Source organism: Dermatophagoides farinae, chromosome 1 (genome assembly GCF_024713945.1).
Source record: "Dermatophagoides farinae isolate YC_2012a chromosome 1, ASM2471394v1, whole genome shotgun sequence".
Classification (NCBI taxonomy): Eukaryota; Metazoa; Arthropoda; class Arachnida; order Sarcoptiformes; family Pyroglyphidae; genus Dermatophagoides; species Dermatophagoides farinae.
This window is the reverse complement of record NC_134677.1, coordinates 3,314,292-3,337,135: the sequence shown is the minus strand read 5'-3', so window position 1 is coordinate 3,337,135 and position 22,844 is coordinate 3,314,292. Positions and strand designations below refer to the sequence as shown.

Sequence of the window (22,844 nt, the reverse complement as noted above, 5' to 3'; positions counted from 1 at the left end):
AATATCGATTTTTGATTTTGCCAAATATTGATCAAAATTGTTATAGTCATACCCACACACTGACATTTTGGATATGATCGAAATGAATGAATGTACAATCGTTATACCTTTTAAGTATAATTTTCTGATACAATACTTTAATTCGATCAATGACAAGTCAGATCCGGATGTCAGCTGTAGTAGTTAAAACATTCGTTCTGGAATGGTGTACAATGTACAAGACTATTACATTAAATTTGACATACACGATCTAGTGTAGCTTTGGTTTGTATTCAGGGTTGGTTGATTGTGTGTATACTTAATTCCATTTTATTCTATGCGAAATGAATTCTGTTTTTCATCTCAAAATCTAATTGGGTTTGTTCGTTTCTCATTTCTACCTTTATAATGATATTCGTTTCATTTTTGATTCTTGTTTTTACTTGTATTCACTCTGTTGATATGAACATTAAGTAAGTCAACCAACTTTTGTAACTTACATTTTCGGTTTTTTTTTTGCCAACAACCGAAAAATTTCTACCACTCCAATTTTTTTTGGTGATACACACACACACATATTACCATAGTCACCAGTGTGATCGATTCTCTTGAGACTTTTTATTCTAACTTGTGTGTGTGTGTGTCTTTGAAAATAAACAACAATAACAACTTCTTATTTATCGTTATAGATCAACAACCGTAGAATATAACATTCACCATATCCAACTTTTTTTTCTGTGATATCAATGAACGACATTCTTTATTATTTTATATATTTTATTTGGATTCACTAACACACAGAATCTGGAATTGTTTCTAATTGCTAAGAATTTTTTCCCTTTATCACAACCAACTAGAATATTTCTTAACTTTTCAATGTTCAAAGAATTTTTTTCTTTTGATTCAAACAGACAAATAAACAAAATCATCTCATTGCTTTCCAATTTGTTTGTCGGTTTATTGTTTTTTGATCATTCGAATTTTGATTTCTCTTTTATAACGAACGAGAAAAAAATTCGAGTAATCTTATTTAAGTTTGAATTCTTGTTATTCTAAGAATCGTTATTTTGGAACTTTTTTTTGCTTCATTTTTGATAATAAAGAATCTACTTGTTCACTCGATTTATTTGGTTGTGTTGTTGAATGTTTGGCAAAAAAAAAGAGTAAAAAATTTTCAATACAATTTTATTTAATTATTTTTTTCAAACTTTCTGTAATCAATTCCTATTGATTGGCATCTAATACTTTCAAGATTAGCTTCTTATTTATTATTTTTTTCCAGTTTATAAAAATACGAAACTTATTTTCTCTTCACAATTTTTCAACATTGATGAATCCTTTGAATAAAAAAAAATCCAAGAAAAGATTGAAAATTTTTCCATAGAATTTTTGTAAATAAAAAAGATTTTTTTTTTAATTTTTCCTGACTCAATTAAATCGACTTGACACGTTTTCAAGCTCTTTTTTCAAGTTTTTTTTCTATACTTTTTTTAAAAAAAAATATTAGATTTTTTAGGTTCTGAATATCGTTGTTTGGTTGGTTGCTGATGTTATGATGATCGCATGCAGTGTTTGTTTGTTGTGTGTTTGGCGTGATCTTTTTAAATCAAAACTCAACGATTCTTTAGTCTAATAATGTAAGGTTTGTTGTTCTGTTTTCATCGATCGACTCCCTACTGTGTGTGTGTGTGTGTGTGTGTTTGTCTTGGTGTTTTTTTTTCTCATTTTCATAACTAGAATCACTGGGCGTCAAAATATTCTTCTATAGCCTTGAGAGTTTGAAATCACTCAATCACTCTATTTTGTTTTTTATCGTATCGATTTGTGTGATCCGTATGATCAGAAAAACATTATAAAATCTGTGTTTGCGAAACAAAAAAAAATGAACGTCATTCATTCACATCGTATCGAAAGTAACTGAATTCAGTATATAAACCATCAAGTTTTTCAGCACCCATTTAGAACATACGAAATAAAAAGTTTTTTTTTCTGTTAAATTCTGGAATTTTTCTTTCTTCCCCTCACACACACACACACACACACATTTACTAATCCCATTGATCGATTGAATTCGCCCTCAAGCTTCATGACACCATTTTGTTGATACTATCTGGTTAGTGTTTATTATTTTACACATACGACGAAGACAATCTATCATTACATAGGAAGTTGCTTATTGATTTAATGAAATTAAATATTTAAGTCACTCAATCATATCCATGATTATTGTTACCGTTGATTGTATGATCTGCAATAAACAAACAAAGAATCAATTCCATTACGATGATTAATGTTTCAAACATTGTGTCTGTGTGTAATCTAATCCAATTTTTGATACTTTATTGCCATGGAATTGTTTGTGTGTGTGTGTGTGATCATCAATAGTGGTCATCATCAGTAAAAATGGTTCACCTGGTTATTGGTTTGTCTGTCTACACAAACAAAATAAATATTATTTATTATAACCAAACAATGTGATTCTGCCATTTTTTATTTATTTCATTTTATTTGTCTTTATGTATCTGATAACACCATTGTAAATGATATCATTTTTCATTAATCATTCTTGGTGATTTTACTGCTGTTGCTGTGTGATGTTTATTATTTGTTATTATTACTGGACCGAAAATAAATTTGTTTCGTTCCATCCATACAAATTGAACCTTTTTTTTCTTGATTCTCGTTGTTTTTTTCTTGTTTCCACTATTTTTAGCTATGAACTATGGTTTTTTTCTTGATTTTTTCATGTTTTTGTCGTGTGTGTGTGTGTGTGTGTTCACAGGAGCCAATCTTCTTTTCTTGCTTTTTTCTCTTATTATTTTTCGTGTTCTGAGTGTGAATGAAATTTTGATCTTGTCGCCATTTTGGCCTTTCTTTCTCGTTAAATTAGCTGAGGATTTTTGTTGAATGAATTTTTGTAAATAAAAAATAAAAATTCTGAAATCATTAATTTCATTTTGAAAATCAAGATTAATTATTCCTACTTCTTTACTATTCTAGAATTCTATCTATCTATAAATTGGATTCAAAGCACACTTACACTGAAAGAAAAATTCCCTTAGAATTGGAAAAAAAAACTTTTTTTCACATATTTTAGACAAAATCGAAATTGACTTATAATGTCGGTGGTTTCGACGACAATGCACACAGAATTATTTTTTTCAACCAACAAAATATACTCTCTTCCTCTCGGTTGAATGTGTGTGTGGCGGGGGTGAGGTGGGTATTTTTATCGTCACTGAAAAGAGAGAAAGAAAAAATCGAACCAAGAATGATGATGATTGTGTCAGTGTTGAAAATTATATTCCATACCAATTGAATTTTTTTTCTGGTTTCTTGTTGTTGATGATGTCTTGGCCCAAACTCATGATGATGATGATGATGATGGCCAAATAATGAAAGCATAACCATATGAGCCAAAGTGCATCATCATCATCATCATCATCATGTGCATTCATGGACAATTGTCAAGGGAGAATTCATCGTTTGAATGAAATTGGTGCCCATTTCACCATGATGATGATGATGATGATGGTGATGATGATTATAATCAAGCTTTTTGAATGGAAAAAAATATGATTTACATATTCTATACGTTTGCCTTGGAATGTCTCTGTGAATGATCTATGATGGTTGACTTGATGAAAAAAAGAAAAAAGAAAAAAATGATAAAAAACGAAACCGGAGCCAATCAGTGTGTGTGTAAATGAGATTTTATTCATTATCATCCATAGTAATCATAATATTCTGGCTATTCCTTTAGCTTTAAATAATATATTGCCGCCATATATACACAAATCGAATATTACAAGTTTATAATGTTTGTTTTGACGTTAAGTTGTGTTGTTCAATGTATGTTTTGTCGATCGCTTTTTGGTTGGCTGACTTGTTGGCGGGCTAGAATTATTTAACAAGCCTTATTGACAATGGTTATGAACATCATGGACATCATCATCATCATCATCTTGGAGTCGGTCTGTTACTTTTTTTTTGGTCGTGGTCTTTTCTTATTTATATGTGGTGTATATGTCTTTTTGCAAATTGCTATGAACATTATATTCTATAACAGAAACATTGACAATATCAATTTAGTTTTTAGGAATTTAGTGTTCAGATCACGAAACGTTTACGAAATGTGTGTATGTGTATGTTTTCATACAATTTGTAAAGTGACTCAATAAGATTTTTTTTTCTACCTCCCCCCAATACACACATAAACATATTATTTCGAGGGTTTTAATATTATTATGTAATAATAATAACAAAACAGCCGATACAAACATTCTACAATGAAAGAATCTAAGAATCTGAATGTTTACTATGCACGCATGCATGCATGCATGCATACGATGTTCATCATCATAATCATTTTCTATTTGGTCTAAATGTGAAAACAGACCATTTTTTTTTGCTTTTTGATTCATTCATTCAAACATTTATAATGATAATAATAATGTATGTGTTCTTGACAGAACTCCCCAAAAAAAATGTGTGAAAGCAATAGAAAAAAACAAATTTTTTTTCTGCCCGTAAAATCATCATATAATTTTATGATTATATGAAATGGAGAAAAAAAACATTACCAAAAGAATCTTATGATCTAAACTAACTATTCTGTGTGGCTCAACGATCACACATACACACAACACACACACACACACAACACACATATTCAAATGGGCTATCAATATTTTTGAATGAAAACGAAATATGTTTTATTTTTTTTTAAATTATCAACAAATATATAGAAATTTCCCAATCATATTCCAACCGCAAAAAAATTTTTCGGATGTGTTTGATATATGAAATGTATGTTATCAACATCTATTTCCTTTCCCTCATCATTTTCCTATGTTTTATAGATATTTGGCTTGTCATTGACAGCGCTAGGGTTTGTGGTTCCACACTTTTATTTTTTGATACATCATACATACATTGTTTGAAGGAAATTCATATGTTTGATGATAGAATATTCATGTGGTTGAAAAGTGATGTACACGCAAAATTAATCACATGTAAAGGTGTGTGTGGTTTGTGTGTTCGTGTCTGCTTTCGTTCCCATCCATTTTTTTTGTTTGATTGTGAACAAGTGATGATGTGTTATATTCATTATTATTATTATTCGATTATCATTCGTTGTTGTTTAGTGATCTAATGATAATATAGCAAGACAGGTTATAAAATGATCGATGATGGAAAATTTTTGTGTGTTGCTTTTTTTCACTTTCACTTTTTATTCATTGATTTAATACACAGGATGTAATGAGTGAAGAATTTGTAAATCGAATTTTTTTTTACGTAAGTTTATTGTCGCTGTTACTGCTACTGTCCAATTACTGAATGTATTGAAAAATATCATCTCAAAGCATTATTTTATTGTAAATTATTGTCATTCTATAATAATGTATATTCATACTGCACACATACTTCCCATCTGTCAAGTTTGATCCATTTGTTTTGGTTTCTGAAATCCTTGTCAGTTCTTTCAAACTTTGTTTCTATATTCATCATAGTCATTATAAACAATGAACTGATTTATTTTTCTTCTTCAAATTGTTTTTTTGTCTTGATTAATTAAATTCAAAAAGATGAACAGAATTGAATTGTTTGAGTAGTCGAAAGTGTTTTCATGATTAGCATATTTCTTCCTTGTTGTCTGTCACACATTTTTTTTGTTTAATTAGTTTTTTTTTCTTTACACGTTTATTTGCTATTGCTTTTCCATTGGAATTAAAATGAAAAAAAATTTTTGCTAATCAAATTCCATTTCCTGGTAATCAAGTTTTGTGTGAGTATGATGTGTGTTAGAATTTATACTTTTTTTTGGTAGTGAAAAAGAATTTTTGTGTTTTTATGCATCCGTTTTATTTCATAAAAGTTTTTAAAAAATCTTTGAATGACCAGGCAAAAAATTGTAGACAGAATTCTTCATTTCATGATAAAACATCTCAATTCGATCGCATTCAATTATTCTGTGAAATTAATTACACAAATTCATTTTGAATGAAATGTATAATACTACTGTATATATCACACAATGGTCAATATTAGAATGTAAAGAAAAATGATTCAATTGAATTATACGATTTGAATTGAGCTATACACATTCCATCGTTTTTTTTTTAATTTCAACGTTTACAATCAATACAGCATACACACACACACACACGCACCTTTACATGGATGGATGAGAATTCATCAACTTGGTTTCGCAAAATTTAATGATTTCAGCAAAATATCCCGCTGAATTCAGAATTGCTATTTTTATTCACTCTCTCTCTCTCTCTCTCTCTCTACTTTTTTCTTTATTTGTATTTTCTGTGTATAATAGAAACAGATGAAAAAAAAAGTTTTCAAATTGAATAGCCAAGTGAAACAAGTATGGTAACATCCATTGATTTTCCGTTTATTATTTTGTTACAATATGTGGAATGTAGACAGAAAAAAAAATTTTGGAATTTGCTTGTCCTATGGTTTCTATATCTCTTGGTTTGTTTATGCTGTTGGACTGAATGTGTTCATAAGTCCATTTGGAACGTTCATTATGTTCTTCATCTTTTTTTTCACTATGTATTTATTTATAAAAATGTGTCATTAAATCCATTAAAAACATGTCATATAATCATCTTGATATGTATCGCATGACAAAAGCTGACCAAGATAGAAAAAAATTCGATTCTCCATTACCCACACACACACACACACACATATTGTGTAGATATATAAAAACAAGTAGAATCAAAAATATTTTGGAGACAATGTCCAATGTTTAGGTCCCAGATATCGATTTTAAAGTGTATATGTCTGTTTGTGATGACCCGTTTTAATTTCATCGTTTATAATCACATGAACAAAAAAAAAGCAATTGCAGAAATGTATCATCACATCAGTTTTTCAGTCCAATCCTATTCTCATCATCATATCCGGCAAGGATTGTACTGAAAAAAAAAATCGATTTATGGCGATTAACGCTTCATCGTCGTATTCGTCAGTTTGTTGGTCTCGTCTCGATCAGTGTTTGTTTATTTGTTGTTGTAAATGATTTTGTTTTGTTCTGCTTTCTTTCATGAGCTAACCCCCTAATGTTTTCTAAGTGTGTTATAATCAATTTATAGCCAGTTCATTGGTCGTTCCAATTCTTTCTTTCTCATTTTCTGAATATTTTTTTTTCATGATCGGCAAAATTTTTTTCTTTCAATGGATAATTTCATAATCCTAATGATGCCAAAATCCAAAACAATCATATTCGTTAACATTCTGTGTGTGTGTGTGGATGTAGTATGTTCAAATCATTGACCAATTCGAATATGGACGAATACATTGTTCATTTTTTTTGCCAATGTGTTTTTCTTCATATTTATCTTCAAGTATTGGTGTGAATCGTGTTCAACTCTAAACATTAAAAATATCAGCTTATAGTCTTTTTTAGATCTATCAAAATCGATTGAAGCCTACTACTTCTGTATGATGATGCAATTCATTGGAATGATCGAACAATAATTTTACTGTTTTCATATTCTTCTCAATACAATTCACTCTATTGAATCAATGAGAATTTAATGCTCGACAAGTGTGTAAGTTTGTGTGCAGACGTGTAACGGAAACAATGCAAATCGAATTGTGATAGCTGTCTAGGGTGTGTGTGTGTGTGTGTGTTTGTGTTTTGATCGGCCATCAATCATTGCCAGAACGATTTCTATCAACTCGGTGTTATTCCCGAACTAACTATTCCTTTCTCTCTCTCGCTCTCATTTCGTATCTCTTCAAACATAATATTTCCGACACTTTATGTGTGTGTATGTTTGTGTAAATTTACCAAACACAAAGTTATTGGCCAAAAAAATTTTCGTTACTTGTTAATGGTATTGTGAATGTGTGTACTATAGTAGTAGTCGATCCAATTTTTCAATTTTTTTTCTCAATTCCACTTTATTCAATATTTCTAAGATATTTTTTACATTTTCTTCTTTTTTTTCTTATTCTTATTCCTAGGTGGTTTTGGTATATGCAAAATTTTTCTTTCGATAATGCAATCGTGGCCAAGTTATATCAGTTAGTTTTCTTTCCGTTCTTCATTCGCATCGATTCATCTTTTTTTTATATTCGTCAGAGATGATTTCCTTAAAATTCAATGTATTTTATTCGTTCCGACCTGAATGATTCTTGTATAGTCTTCAATTCTGAGAGTAAGTTTAGCTTCCTTTCTTTTATTCTTTTATATTTGTGGCTTTTTCATTATCGAATCTTGTCGTTTCAAGAAAAAAAATTCGAAATGATTCATTCAAATGTTCACCTTTAGCTTGTTCGTTGTGTGTGTGTGTATATATGCATAACGAAAATGAAACTATTAAATCATACAGTGTGTTATTATTATGAATGTCTTTAATGTGAAAATGGAAATTCGTCGTTTCTTTTCATTTCATTTCATTTTTTTTTTCTTTCTGATTGCTTTCAATTCTTTCAATTTATTCATTCTATTGTGTATATCATACACACACACACACACACATTCATTGTATTGTGTGATAATTTTCTTTTTTTTTCATCATCATTTCAATATAACATTAGGATTTCATGATAATTGTATTCAATATATATACTTTTATATTATTGTTATTGTGTACTATTGTCGATCAATTCCAATGATTACCAAATAATATGATTGCTTGATGATTCATATACCATACAGAATTGCAAAGAACACTTAGAATATTGCGTGCACATAATTTTCAAGAATTATTAATTTCAAAATAATAATCATTCAAGAAAAAAGATCTCAGAATCTATCATTCATCATTCTGGACATAGAAAAGGGTCAAAAAAAAAGAAAAAGAATAGAATTTTTCTTTTCATTTCTTGGTCATCATTGTTCATTGTTTCTACGATTTCGTTTAAATATATTTGTTTGGCTGACTGATTGGATATTTACGGTATTCACCTCAAGGCACAATAAACAGTGAAAAACATTTGATATACACATGTTATTCCTGGCATATACAGAAGAATAATTCAAATGTAAAGTGTGTGTGTGTATGTAACAATAGTTCAAGTGAACCACATTCTCAAATAAGAAAAAAAAAGTTTAGAGGCCAAATCATTATTCGTCCCGTGGTCGGTCGGTCGTTTGTTTGTGAATGTTGTTGGCGATAAATATACAAATATAAAAAATTTTAACAAGATTACTTTTTACGCCCATGTTTCGTATTTTATGCTATCCATAGCCATAGTTTTTTGTGTTTGTGTGTGTGTGTGTGTGTGTGTGAAGTAATCTTGAATTTTTTTTACTGTTTTCCTTCTTTGAGAATCCATCAGGCATAAAATCGTTGGCAATTGGCTTGCTTGTGTTGGTTTACTTGTTTTTGCCATTGTCTTGTTTTGCTCACCGTTATATACAATAAGAATTTTTTTTTCTTTTCTTTTCTTTGAACTATTTTGAATTTTTAATCAGATTAAATTTTCTCCATTCATTCTTCATTGAACACGCTATTGGCTATGTTCATTTTTCTATATAGATATTCAACCATTAGAGAATTCGGTTCCATTTCGTATTTTTTTTTGTTGGAAAGGGGGGTGTTTTCTGTTTTACTTGGCGCCTTTTTATTATTCTATTGTTTTAAATAAATTTGACTTCATTTAACATTGATAAAGATAGAGAATGAGAATATATATGGGCGCTGTTTGAGTGTTTCTGGATAATTTTCTTTCATTACGAAAAAAAAACTTTGCTCTTGTGCTACGTTAATTGACGACGTTTTTTTTCATCTTCTTGTTGTTGTTATTGTTGTAGCTAGTACAAAAACAATGATAATGATGATGATGGAACCTACAGTTCAATACACTACATTATTTAGATTTCTATTATTCTGTTGATTTGTCTTAATTTGATTATCAATTTCGAACGAAAAACAGAAATAAAGCATTTTCTATCGATAATAATGATAAAAAAAACAAACGCAAGTCTATATTGAAATTGGAATTACCAATACCACATGCAAAAAACAAATGTTCATCGTCCTTGACTAAAAAAAATACAAAACAAAACAAAACTGATTAATCTTGATAAATCAATTTATTTATTGAGAATTTTCTCATAATTATTATGCTTGTTTTTTTACCATAAATAAATTGAAATGATGATGATGATGATGATGATGATTGTTGTATGTCAGTATACCATCTCTGATCACAGTTATACCTGAACTCTATGAAAAATAACTATTGCCAAAATCTCGAATAGTTCATGGATGTTCAACAACAGCATAAACAACCATATAAGCATTAAAATTCTACACTGTCCCTTGTGAAATCAAATTGTCATGTTTTGATTTGTTTGATTTGACATTATTTTCGTTTTTTTTGTTTTTATTTTTATTTTTATATTTTTTTCATCCAATGACAAAAATTTATTGAATTAACTCTTGAACAAAAAAAAAAGAAAAATCAATGCAAACTGATTTTGACATTTTGGTTGTACAAAAACGATAACTAAAAGTCATCACTTGATTTTATATATGTTTCACAATCATACGATTAACGATTTGGACGATTTTTGTTTTGTTGGCGGTATTTATCGGGTCTTTTCGGGTGTGATTGCTTTTTGTTGGTGGGTAGCTTTGTTTTGATTATTACTTTAGCACTATTGCTCAATATACACAAATAATTCTATAGTACACACAATGCCTAGAGACATCTACTCTGATGTATTTGTGAACTGTTCCATTGAGAATCATTCGAATTCTCATCTCTTTTTTTTGGGTCGACATTGATGAAAAACTATTGAAAAGAATTTAAATCTTTTCTTCTGATGTTGTCATTTTATGTGTGTATGTGGGTGATTGAACGTACACTGACATAGACAGACCAAAGAGAGAGAGAGAGAGAGTGAGACATTACAATTTTTGATTTCCTGTCCACCACTTTTGTTGTTGTTGTTATTATTTAATTCGGTTGCCAGGCTAAGGATAAAAATCCAAAACCTAGAAAAAATTCGTTATTGTAGATGTTTTTGGCTTTTTGAACTGGACTATTTCGTTTATCAATCTAAAATTGCTTAGTTCTATTGATTTTCAATTTTTTTTCTTGTTTTTTATCCAATCTCATTGTTCACCATAAAATTATCATCACAAATTTGCGCTTTTATCATCAAAATAGAACAATTGAAGTCCAAAAATTTTTTACCAATTCATATATATTCAATTCTTGTTATTAGTTCTATAAATAAAGAATCTCATAATTCATGTTTTTATTCTATTTTTTAAAAAAAAACACATTCACAAAAACAACCAAAAATATATTCTATCTAATAATATAAATTGTTAGTGTACTCTTCTTTTTCTTCTCCTTCATCATGTTTGTCTGTATGAATGTATGTTCAGCTCGTTAATTATTGACTTCACTTGTTTTGCTCGATGTTGATGATGATGATGATGATGATGATGTACTATAAAAACCTAATATGCATGGAAGAAAAGAAAAAAAATTTTTTTTCTGGATAACTTTTTTTTTTCTTATCGACTTCTTTGCTACGCTATCCATAAAAAGAAATGGCAAACTAATGGGGGGTGATGCTCGAAAGAGTAAAGTTTTTTTTCATTTTCTTTCCTTTACGTTCCATGATGCCTTAACTCGATATATATGCATATGGAAATTAAAACATAATATTTATAAACAAAATGAAAAATATTTTTTCTACGAAAAAAAGGGTTACTTTTACCAACCCGCATATGTATTCTGTATTTCAAAATATTCAGTTTGAATATCATCTATTCCATGTATATGAATAAACAATGATAATGAACAATGTTCTCATTTCATAGTCCATATGCAAACTTTTTTTTCCTTTTGATTGCTTCATTTGTGTAGAATCAAATGTAAAAAACCGTTTCTTTTTATTCATAACCAAAAAAAAAAATTTCGGTACAATATAAGGCGACATGTGGCAATTCTTATTGTTTTACTCGATAATTATGTGTGTCAATTATTACGAACATTCGGCCCCCTTTGAAATTGAATTCATTTGGTCATCATAAAGATTTCTAGAGCTATCATCATCATGAAAAAAGAATTTTAAATCCTTGTAAACAAATGAAAAAGAAGCAAATTGTATGCAATTTATTTGTTTTTGTATATGTGTTTAGGTCATTGAATTGTTTTCCAAGAATTATACTGTAAGCCTTTTTTGGTGTTAGCATCTGGTGTTGTATTAATAATAATAATTTTTTTTCTGAAGGATTTCTTTTTTTTTGTTCCTAAAACTAACTATGTGGAGATTATATTCAGCATATGCATAGTTTTTCAAATTTTTTTTTCCATCTTTTCACGGAACCATAAAACACTTGGAACAATTTTTTTCCTTATCCTTTTGTCTATATAGATTTGAATTCCATTTTATAATATGGTCGAGTCTCGTTTATTTTTTTTTTTCACCGTTGACGTTGTTGTTGTGTTTCGCCAATGTTCCTATTTTCGTGGGCATTTCATTTTGTCATTCTTGTGTGTGTGTGTGTGTGTGTGTTGTTTGCTTTTGAATTTGTCGATCCGGGCCATTTGGTCGTTTCGTGTGTATACTGTGATAATAATTGTCTTGCGTGTGTGTAATATATTTTGGAAAAAACTTTTCAACATTACATGTCTGTTTGTGCATTTTTTTTAATTCGTTTTTTTTTATTCTTTTTTCTTTAACATTATATATATGCAACGTTTATTGCTTTGGTGAATATAGTTTTTATTTTTATTTTTTCTTTCATTAAAGAATAACACCACCCAAATAGTATGAACATAGTGTGATTTGAATGCTGCATTCGGTTTGATTATTGTTATTATCATAATCAAATCTAATTAAAACAAATTGTCTCGTTGGGAGGTATTCAATTTATTTAATTTCGAATCGATTTTCAATCTTCATTTGTATGTATTTATAAAACGATGATGATTTAAACATATGGAATCGTTAGTGCTATACTAACGAATATTCACTTATATATGACCCATGTAGATTTTTTTTGTTGTTGTTGTTGTTGTTGAAAAATGTATATTTGCATATCTCATCACCAAATTTGAATTATAGATGATGGTTTTTGTTTTATGTGAGAACATGTACATATGAATCGTATATTTCACTAACTAATAGTGTAGAATATGTTTGTCTGTTGCATCCATTATTGTTTAATTATTATCGCCATTATTATTTTTGATCATTAAGCCTATGATGATGTATACACATGGCCATAAGACAGATTGTGTATTAAAGCTATTTTTGTTTATTATATGTGTAATAGTAGTATGTGCGTGCTTGCAATAGTTTCAAAAAAAAACTCATTCAGTCATTGGGGACAAAAAAAATAGAATATAATGGAACAACAACAACAAGAGGAACCATAGCTTATCTTAATTCTGCACCCATTATGAGCTCACAATGATGATAGAAGCTGGTTAGTCATTCATTCAACCCATCTATAACAACAAAAATGATGATTTTTTTTTGATGATGCAATGAGCTTGCTTCGCAGGCTTTGCTTCAATTAACAGACTATCTTTGTACCAATTTGAATGTTATTCTCTTGGTTGGTTTTTTTTCCTGTAAACAATGTTATTCATTGAGTGAAAAATGATTCCTTGGGTCCCGATGTTGTTGTTTTAGCAGTTTTTTTTTGCTTGAGCTGCCTGTTTATTGTGTTGTAAACAATCATCATCATTGAAAAACAAAAGAAAAACAACAACAAACAAACGAATTACTAGACAGCAAGAAATGCGACAAACGAAGCGGGAAACAAAACGGACCGCTTCCGCTTCTTCCTATGTGTGTGTATGTATGTGTGGCTATGTTGAAATTCTGTTCTTGTTTGACTCATCCATTTTTATCATCATTTATTTGCTCGATTCGTTTCTTTTTTGTTTGTTTCAGTCATTGTCATTGTATGAACGAATGTGAGAATTCTTTAAAATCTCGATTAATATTAATTTTGTCACATGTCACCACATGGTGTATGTATGAGTTCAACAACAATGACAATATAATAGTTCTAATAGACTAACATTGTCATCATGGTGGTTACCTTTTTTTTATATATATACTGTTATAGCTCATCTATTCCAAAGTATATCATGTCATCATTTATAGAAAAAATTTTTTTTTATCATCAGTTATCTCACTTTTATTTCGGACCAAACGATCCATCTAAATGAGAAAAGACAAAGCAAAAAAAAAGAAAAAACCTGATCCAATTTCGATTCCACGTTTGAAATTGAGTTTATGCTGGATTTTTTATTTATATGTGTGTATGCATTGTTGCATCCATTATTTATGGCCATGAAAAAGAAAACAAAATTATATCATATTACAACTACTCTCTCTCTTTCTCTATATATTGTTAAGCGGCAAGTTAAAATTCTGGCTTTACAACGACAAATCATTATGATTTGCTTCTCTGCACATCATATCATCATTTTGCATCATCATAATAATACCTCTGTGATGAAAACAGCAGTGTTAAATTTAATGAATTTCATTTGTTTGAGGTTAAACTTAAATATAAAAATTTCTGGAATTCAATTGTTTGTTGCTAGTTTTAACTTGTTAATAGTAATAAATTGTCAGTAGGAATTAATTTCGATTTGTTGTTAAATTGTAATAGGGAAACTGGACCGTTTTCAAATGTTTCAGTGCGTTCTTTTTTTTGATATTGGCCAGTTTATAATCTAGTGTATTTGTCTGATGAATGTGGTGCCGTATATGACCGAATGCCATTGTGATTGTATTAATATGTTGATAGAATCAGACCAGTTACAGAATAAACTAGTCCAGCCCTTTTCAAACTGTGGTCCGCAACCCAGTACCAGTCCGACAGAATTTGAATTTCTCTTGACTGAAAGGCTTTTCCGACAATTGTCCTAATTTGTATTAGTTTTATGCTATTTTAAAAAGTGGTCCGAGGAAAAATTTCACTGCTAATACTGGTCCGCAACCAAAAAAAGTTTGGAAAACGCTAGACTAGTCCATTGTGATGTTTGAATAACTTAATATTCACTCGGCTCAAACTCATAATAATGGTCGTTTGACCAGATGGAACCTCATTTTTACAATCTACAATCAACAACGTATTTATATGCATTGATCATAAAAATATTTTCATACAAAATTCAATTGTTCCATTCATATTTTTTTCAATTCCATTCATAGACGTCAAAATAAAATAAACAAATATGTCATCAGTTTATAAACAAGAAGCATCGAGAACTCGAGAACAATATTTTGAAAATAAAGTGCCCAATGGTCATCATCATCATCATCACCTACAATGATTCAAGTGAATCAATTCTGTTGCATACAAATGAAATGTGATCACATACAATTGTTATATTGGATGGACCATCATTAATGTTGCCAATCTATATTCCATCTATCTATCTTTTCAATTGTTGTATAGTGATGCCAATTTTTCTATTCACTAGTTTAGATCTATTTTCACATAAAATAAGCAAATATACAATTGACCACCACCACCGGTCACATTCAATTGAATCAGAGCGTTAAATATTCCAATTTTCTGATCGTTCAAGTGTTCATAAGTCATTTTGAATGAAAGCTGTAACAGGCTGGCCATTCCATTTCGTTTGAATGTTCATGTGTTTGTGTGTATGTGGGTGTCATTGAATGGACAAACAATTTAGGGGGTGATTCTGATCACAGATTGTGATCAGGCAAGTAGTGTTAATATGTGTGTGTGTGTGCATTGAATTCAATATATTCTTTTTTTTTGTTATCAAAATATTGAGTATCATCATCATTGGAAAATTGAACCATTTTGCATCACATCATTTGTTTGATATTTTTTTTTGCAGACAATTTTATTTCATCAATTTTCTTCCCGTTCATTGGTATTTGCCTGAATAAATGAATGAATGAATGAATCGAATTCAGTTCAATGGATCCAAACGATTGATATATTACTATGAGTTTTGATATGAAACAAGTGACCACAACTAATTTTTGTTTCATTTTTTTTCGCTTTCTCTTTCTTGGTTCGTTCACCATTGTCATATCATATCCTTGTAGCTAATTGAATTTTCTTCTCTTCTTTTCATATGATGATATGAATCCAATGGGACGGGGCTATGCATTCAGACACACGTGACTCACGTTTCAAATCAATATGATAATGGAGCCAGACATGTTTTTCTTGGTTACACATTCAGTCAGTTACTTTTAGGCTGCTATTATTTCAAGCACACACTGAAAACATAATGAAAGATAGTCAAATGGAATTGTGCATTGATTTGATTGTCCTGTTATTTTTTCATTCTTCTTCATCACAATGTCTACACTACGAATGTCTAATTTTCTGTTTTCAACACACACACAACCACTTATTTAGTGTGTGTGTATCAAAATTCTATGTTATTCGCGCTTGAACAATCTTTTTTGTTGCTTGTATTCACATTTCAGAATTTGGGCGCATACGCACACACCCTCTGTATGAAAATGTATTCTTGAAAATTGACTTCAACAACAGAAATAAAAAAAAATCTTTGAAATCCCTTTTCAATTATATTATACATTTTGGACGCTCATTAGTTTGGGATTTTTTCATTCTATTTCTTTTTTTTTTTTTTTTTTTGATTTTAGGCACATAGTGTGTGTGTGTGTGTGTGTGTGTGTGGATGATGGATTTGTCATTCTGTCATTCTTCAGTCAAATAGTTAGTCAGTAACGAATAACCTATAGTTGAAAGAATTTTAATTGTTATATAATGAGCATAAAGAATCACAAGAGAAAAAAAAAGTCAATTTGTCTTTTTCTATTTTTTTCCACCAATTTTTCAATCTGTTTTATTTCGAATTCATCATGCTATTCACATTTATACATTGCTCTCATTCAATTTGTATGTAGAATTTTTTTTTCTTGAAAAAGAGATATATATCTATATGGCGTTTGTACAAAGCTAATTGATTGTTTTTTATCATCGTTTTACGAACAAAGCAAAAAAAAACTTGACATCAAATATAATAATAATAATGATAATCATAATAAAAAAGACCCAGAACTTCTTGACATATGACAAATATACGCTAGATTTATTTCCTTTTTTTTTGTTCTCTTGATTCTCCATGTGTTTTATATCTCAACGGCTACGGTTTGCCCACGGGGTCGCGTGCGTGCTGTAACAACTATTTTTATTTTTATTTTTTTTTTTTTTGAAAAGAAAAGAAAAAAATTTCAAAAAAATTGTTAAGAAAAAAAAATTCCGAACCAACCAAATGTGAAGCTAATTAATTTTTTTGCTATAATTGTTTAATTAGAAATTCTGTTCATCATTCCTTACTACGTTTTCATTCTGATCATCATCCATCTTATGAATTTGAAAGGCTAGAATAAAAAAAAACGAACAAATTTCCTATAGTCGTTTACGCCTCCTCTTTACTGATTCCATTCTGATTAATGTTCCTACATTTGTTATCGACTCGTTGATTTTGACAGTTTTTTTTAACATTGACTAATTTTTTTTTCACTTGACTTTTTTTTCGAAATGTTGATCGTTTTCCGGTTGCCATCATAATAATATTATTATAGCCATGTATCTAGGAAAAAAATATTCAATTTTTAAATTTAAAGAATCTGCATCACTTCTATATATATTATTTTGCAAATCAATTAATGTTATGTGATCTGAATAATACCTGATTTAATGATTTTTTTTCCCCAAATATTGTTTGATTCAGATGAATTGAGCAAAATTCTAATATAACAATAATAATAATTACAATGGCTAACCAAAATATCAATTGAATCAAACCGAAATGGCCATCAATAGAAAGTCTAGTTCTAGTTCAAAAGTTAATTACAATAAACAAATGTGTGTGTGTGTGTGTGTGTGCATGTGTCCAAGAATAATGGTCAAGTTGTAGTTAATTAACATTCTGGTTTGTGCTGATTTCAAGTTTAAACGCAACCAACTTTTTTGTTTTGTTTACATGTGCACCACATCAATCAACTATCCTATCGTATATATTGGCCAGACAGGATTTTTTTTCTCATTTTGAATTCTCATTGAGAATCTTGTCTGTAGGCCATTTATTTAGAATCAACTTTGTTTGCGTTTGCGATTTTACATTGTCCTCTCTCTAGAGGAAACGTAACCGAAACATGTGTTTTGTCAATTTTTTTTGAGCAAACTTATCACACACCTACACACACACACACATATTGAAGATGTGTAGTTCAATGATATAATTGATTTTTTTTTTTTACTAAACACAAAATCATTATGTCAATGAAAACATTCTATCAGAATTCTTTTTTTATCAGGTTGAATTTTTACACCGATCCGATGATAATAAACTCCAATCAATTTGATAAAGAATAAAAAAAAATAAAAATTTAGCTTAAACAAAAAAAATAAAATAAAAGTGATTGATCACTTTTGTACAACTTATGGATAATAAATTTTTGATGTAAAATGAGTTTGTTTTTTTTTTGGTAAAAGTTTTTTCCTATTCACAATGATTATCCATTTGGCCATCATAATTAATGACACTCATAACGTACCACATGTTGGCCAATATACGAAGAAGAAGAAACAAAGCGCCCATTTTTGTTGTTTTGTTTCACGCTTTCATTGATCACATTTAGACGTGATTAACAATTGATTTGTCGTATCAACGATGATTTGATTGATGTGTTTGGTCATCCAAATAGACATCATCAACACAAAGATACCATACAATTATGATCATGATGATTGATCTGTTTACTTTTATTTTTCCTAAACTATGATCATCCATTTGTTTTATATTTTTTTTCTTTTGCAGAAAAATTTTTCATTCTGAAAATAGAAATCATCGCATTGTAATATTCTTTATAAAATTGACAAATTCGTTTTAGAACAAGAAAATTCGTCTTTAGCCTCAGGCTTGCTGTTGTTCACTTAAGCGATGACAAAACGATTTACTGTCGAATAATTGGCCGAATTTTGTTTCTAACAAAATGAATGTTTTTTGTTTTTTTTCATTTTTTTTATTAGAATTCTTTGTCTACACATTAATATTGGCTTTAATACATACCACATTATTCTTTACATTACGTTATCAATTGAGAAAAAATCGAATCAATTTCCGTAACAACAACAATGACAATGGCTTATATCGGTTTTATTCTGTATATCGATTCTTTTAATTCCATTTCCTCATTTACCAAATTTATTCATTGGCGCATTCATTGAATTTTTTGATTTTACCCAGTGTTTTACCGGATCTGTATTTATCTAATCTTTGATACATAAATTCTCCATTAATTTAATCAGATACACATCCCGATCAACGGAATCGATAAGGAAAAACTAAAATTCTTACCATTGTTGTCAATGCTGTCACCATATCCGTATGATCATCATGATGACACGTCGTCGCCGTCGACTTGTCACTGCTACTATAGCTCATCATCATTCATCTCCAATGTATGACCATCGACAGCGGCATCAAAATTATCCAAAAATCAGACAGTTAACAGTTCATCATTTTCCAGTGCTCATCTGGTTGTCATTCACATTCATTTGGATCATATCAATTCAAATAGCCATATGTTCATTACAAAATAACAATGTCAAACAACGAATATATGGCCAACCTGTATCGTCGGTTAAGAATCATCATTATCAAAATAATAATGATGTAGATGAGCAAATGGGCTATCCTGAATTATACTTATCAGGTATGTATGATCATATTCCAATATTTTTTTTCCTGTTTGCCCATTCCATTATTGTTATTTTATTTTCATTTCCATTTTCATTCATTTTGATGTTTAAAAAAAATTTATCTAATACAACAATAAAAAGAATTGAGTTCGAAATTCAGTTTTTCTTTGTCGCATTGCATTTTCGATTCTCTATAGTTGTCAGCAAAGTATTTCCATTATATTTGGATTCCATTTTGTTGATTCTATTTTTTTTGTCGTTGTCGTATTCATTCGTGATTCCATCTTATATTTTTTTTCAGTTGTTATTATTATTATAATAACAAAGCAAAGAAGCTTAACGATTTTTTTTTCGCTATTGACTTGATTTCATTGTTATTGTGATTTCTTTCAAATGTAACCAGTCGAATCAATAATATACTTTGATGGATATAGAGTAAAAAAAAGACTATGTAGCCATTATCATTATGCCAATTCAAAATCGGCTAAGGTAGCTATATTTATTTGGAATCAAAATAATTCCATCAAATCAAGCTTTGAAAGCTCTGCAATATTTGTCGCTTGTATTTGTGATTCCTTATAAATAATTGATCTGATGAAATCATATAAATAATCAGAATGAAGTCATTCATTTATACATTTCGATAATAGTGAAAATGCATCAAATATATTTTTGCCAAAAAAAAATATCAAAATAAAATTCATGTCAATCTATTTATTTTTAGAGAATTGAGTTAATGATTTCAAATGAATTGAATTTTTATTATTTTATTCAGTGCTGCCTCGTTAACCGAATAGTTTAACAGTGACAGTGCTCCTTCATTTTTTCAGGTTTTTAACTATATTGTAACATATGAAAAATGAGCATTTTTCTCTGTTTTATTCAATCCTCTTGTTATTCAACAATCTATTTAAAGAATCGATGTTTTCGATTATTTCAAATCAAAGATGTTACATTCATGTCCAGGATTAACAGAGCGACTACATCTTTTATTCTATTGATGTACTTTTTTTTGTTGGTCTGAAACATTTCAATCTTACCATTTTCTTATGATTAATAATATTATCATGTCAATTTTTTTTTGTAGATACAGCTTTTCGTCGGGCTGAAGAGAACAATGTTATAACAACCAATCTCTGTGATAAAGATGGCTCTATTGGTATACACGCATTAGGCATGCAATCCGAAATAATACCAGATTCATCATTGTCTGCATCGTCAGCATTTGAAATGTTACATGTTGGCCCACAAAATGCTAGGTAAGTGCATAATATCTTGATGGCCTGGAATAAACCATATTGAACAAGTCCATCAATTTTATTCTTTATCTCATTCTATTTATCCTCATATTATTTAAAAAAAAATGAATTCTCATTCTCATTCTATTTACTCTCTAACCGTAATTTTTTTTTTCTTATCTACATGGAACAAAATCCTATTAGATTGAACAAAGATAAATCTGGTGGTGCCTGGTGTCCATCAAAACAACTCGGTCCGGATACATCAGGTACTGAATGGATCCAAGTAGATCTTGATTCATTACATGTTGTTACTGGGGTAGCAACACAAGGTCGTTTTGGTAAAGGCCTTGGACAAGAATTCACTGAATGGTATAGCCTCTTTTATTCACGGCAAACAATGCCAACTAAATGGATCAAATGGAAAAGTTTAGATGGCCGTACGGTAAGTGTCATTTATGCTTAACAACGAATTCTTTCTTACGTTTAAAATTTCATTAATATCATCAACAGCATTGATGAAATTCACTCTATATATGCATGGATTGAAGCTTAATTACCCTTAGCATTAATAGCTAGGATTATATGGTTAGAATGTGAATTTGTTCGTTCATATACGAATCTTTGAGATGAAATCATCATCGAGTATCCACTTGTATCCATCATATGATTCGGCCATGTTTTCTTGTGTGTATGTTTGTGTGTTGGAATAGATTTCGGTTCTCTTCTCATCTATAAATCTCTTTTTGTGAGAAAAAAAGTTTTGGCCAAATGTAAATATTTGTACAAATTATCAACGAATGATGATGATGACGAGCTGAGCTTAAATAGAAATGCCAGATCATTTTCTACATGAGCCCAACTATGTTGTTTTCAAGTTGCCGCAATGGCCATATATTGCTTGATGTGTTGTATATCCGATTTTTTCTATTTATTCAACTAATTAATATCTCTACATATAAACTATGTTTGGATTTTTTTCTTTCCATCTCTCTCCTTTCAAACAGTAATCATCTCTTTTTTTCTTGTCCATAGTAATTGTGATCAGAAATCGAATTTAGAAGTTTTAGCTCTTTTTTACTTGATTTCAATTCAATATGAAGTGCAAAACTTTGAGTTTTTTATAATAAATTCTATAATGAAAAATCATGTCATCATTATCAGATCAAGAATGCAAAAATCTGGAAAGAAATTCTTCAGTTTCAACATCATAATGTGGTTGCTTACGTTTCGTGTGTGTGTGTTTGGAATTTGAAACAAATTGAGTTTGTCCCATCATATTGGCTTCATCATATTTTCTTAAATTATTTGTCTTTTTTTTTACCAATATTCCCGTTACTGAAATACATTTTCATTTATCATCAATTTGCATATAAATTGAATTATCATACATAAAGACAAAAACTTCGAAAGACGCGCGAGCCAATTCTTGTAATTTGTTTACACAATGCAAGTTACTTTTGTAGAGTGTAAAGAAAATCATCATCGAATTGTGGTGTGTATGATGAAAAGTGGCCATAAACCACCAATTAAATAGAATCAAATTATCGATTGCATTGATCAAAAGTGAAAGACAAATGAGTTAGAGATATATGGATACAGGAAATACTAATTACATAAATAATACAAACGTGACTAAATTCATTTTGGCTATATACATTGAATATATTGTCTAAAATGTAACATATTCATCCCTTCTTTTTTTCTTTTTATTCAAAAGAATTTGGAAGGAAATATCGATCCAAACACTGTACGGAAACATCATCTATCAGTGCCAATGGTGGCCGTAAGACATGTACGAATCGTGCCTGTATCCAATCACACTCGAACTGTGTGCCTTCGTTTTGAACTTTTTGGCTGCTCCTATCAGGGTAAGTTGAGTATTTTTTTTCTTGATTTTTGACGACCAATATTCATATGGATAGATTTGGTTTCA

General features: G+C 29.6%; 1 protein-coding gene across 6 annotated transcripts in view; it reads left to right on the top strand.

Moving 5' to 3' along the window:
- LOC124492173 (discoidin domain-containing receptor 2) overlaps window positions 1-22,844 on the top strand; it is a 42,050-nt gene that overhangs the window by 14,687 nt on the left and 4,519 nt on the right. Inside the window, exons 1-7 of one of the 6 annotated variants that reach the window (XM_075731709.1) lie at window positions 7,785-7,841; window positions 7,972-8,165; window positions 18,999-19,132; window positions 19,278-19,684; window positions 20,758-20,929; window positions 21,113-21,353; window positions 22,629-22,779. In XM_075731709.1, the coding sequence (XP_075587824.1) occupies window positions 19,357-19,684; window positions 20,758-20,929; window positions 21,113-21,353; window positions 22,629-22,779 (892 nt within the window). In that variant the 5' untranslated portion in view covers window positions 7,785-7,841; window positions 7,972-8,165; window positions 18,999-19,132; window positions 19,278-19,356. Of the gene's footprint in view, window positions 1-7,784; window positions 7,842-7,971; window positions 8,166-16,234; window positions 17,553-18,998; window positions 19,133-19,277; window positions 19,685-20,757; window positions 20,930-21,112; window positions 21,354-22,628; window positions 22,780-22,844 lie in introns of those variants that run through there. The other 5 variants (XM_047054994.2, XM_047054993.2, XM_075731714.1 and 2 more) reach the window with 5 other exon arrangements.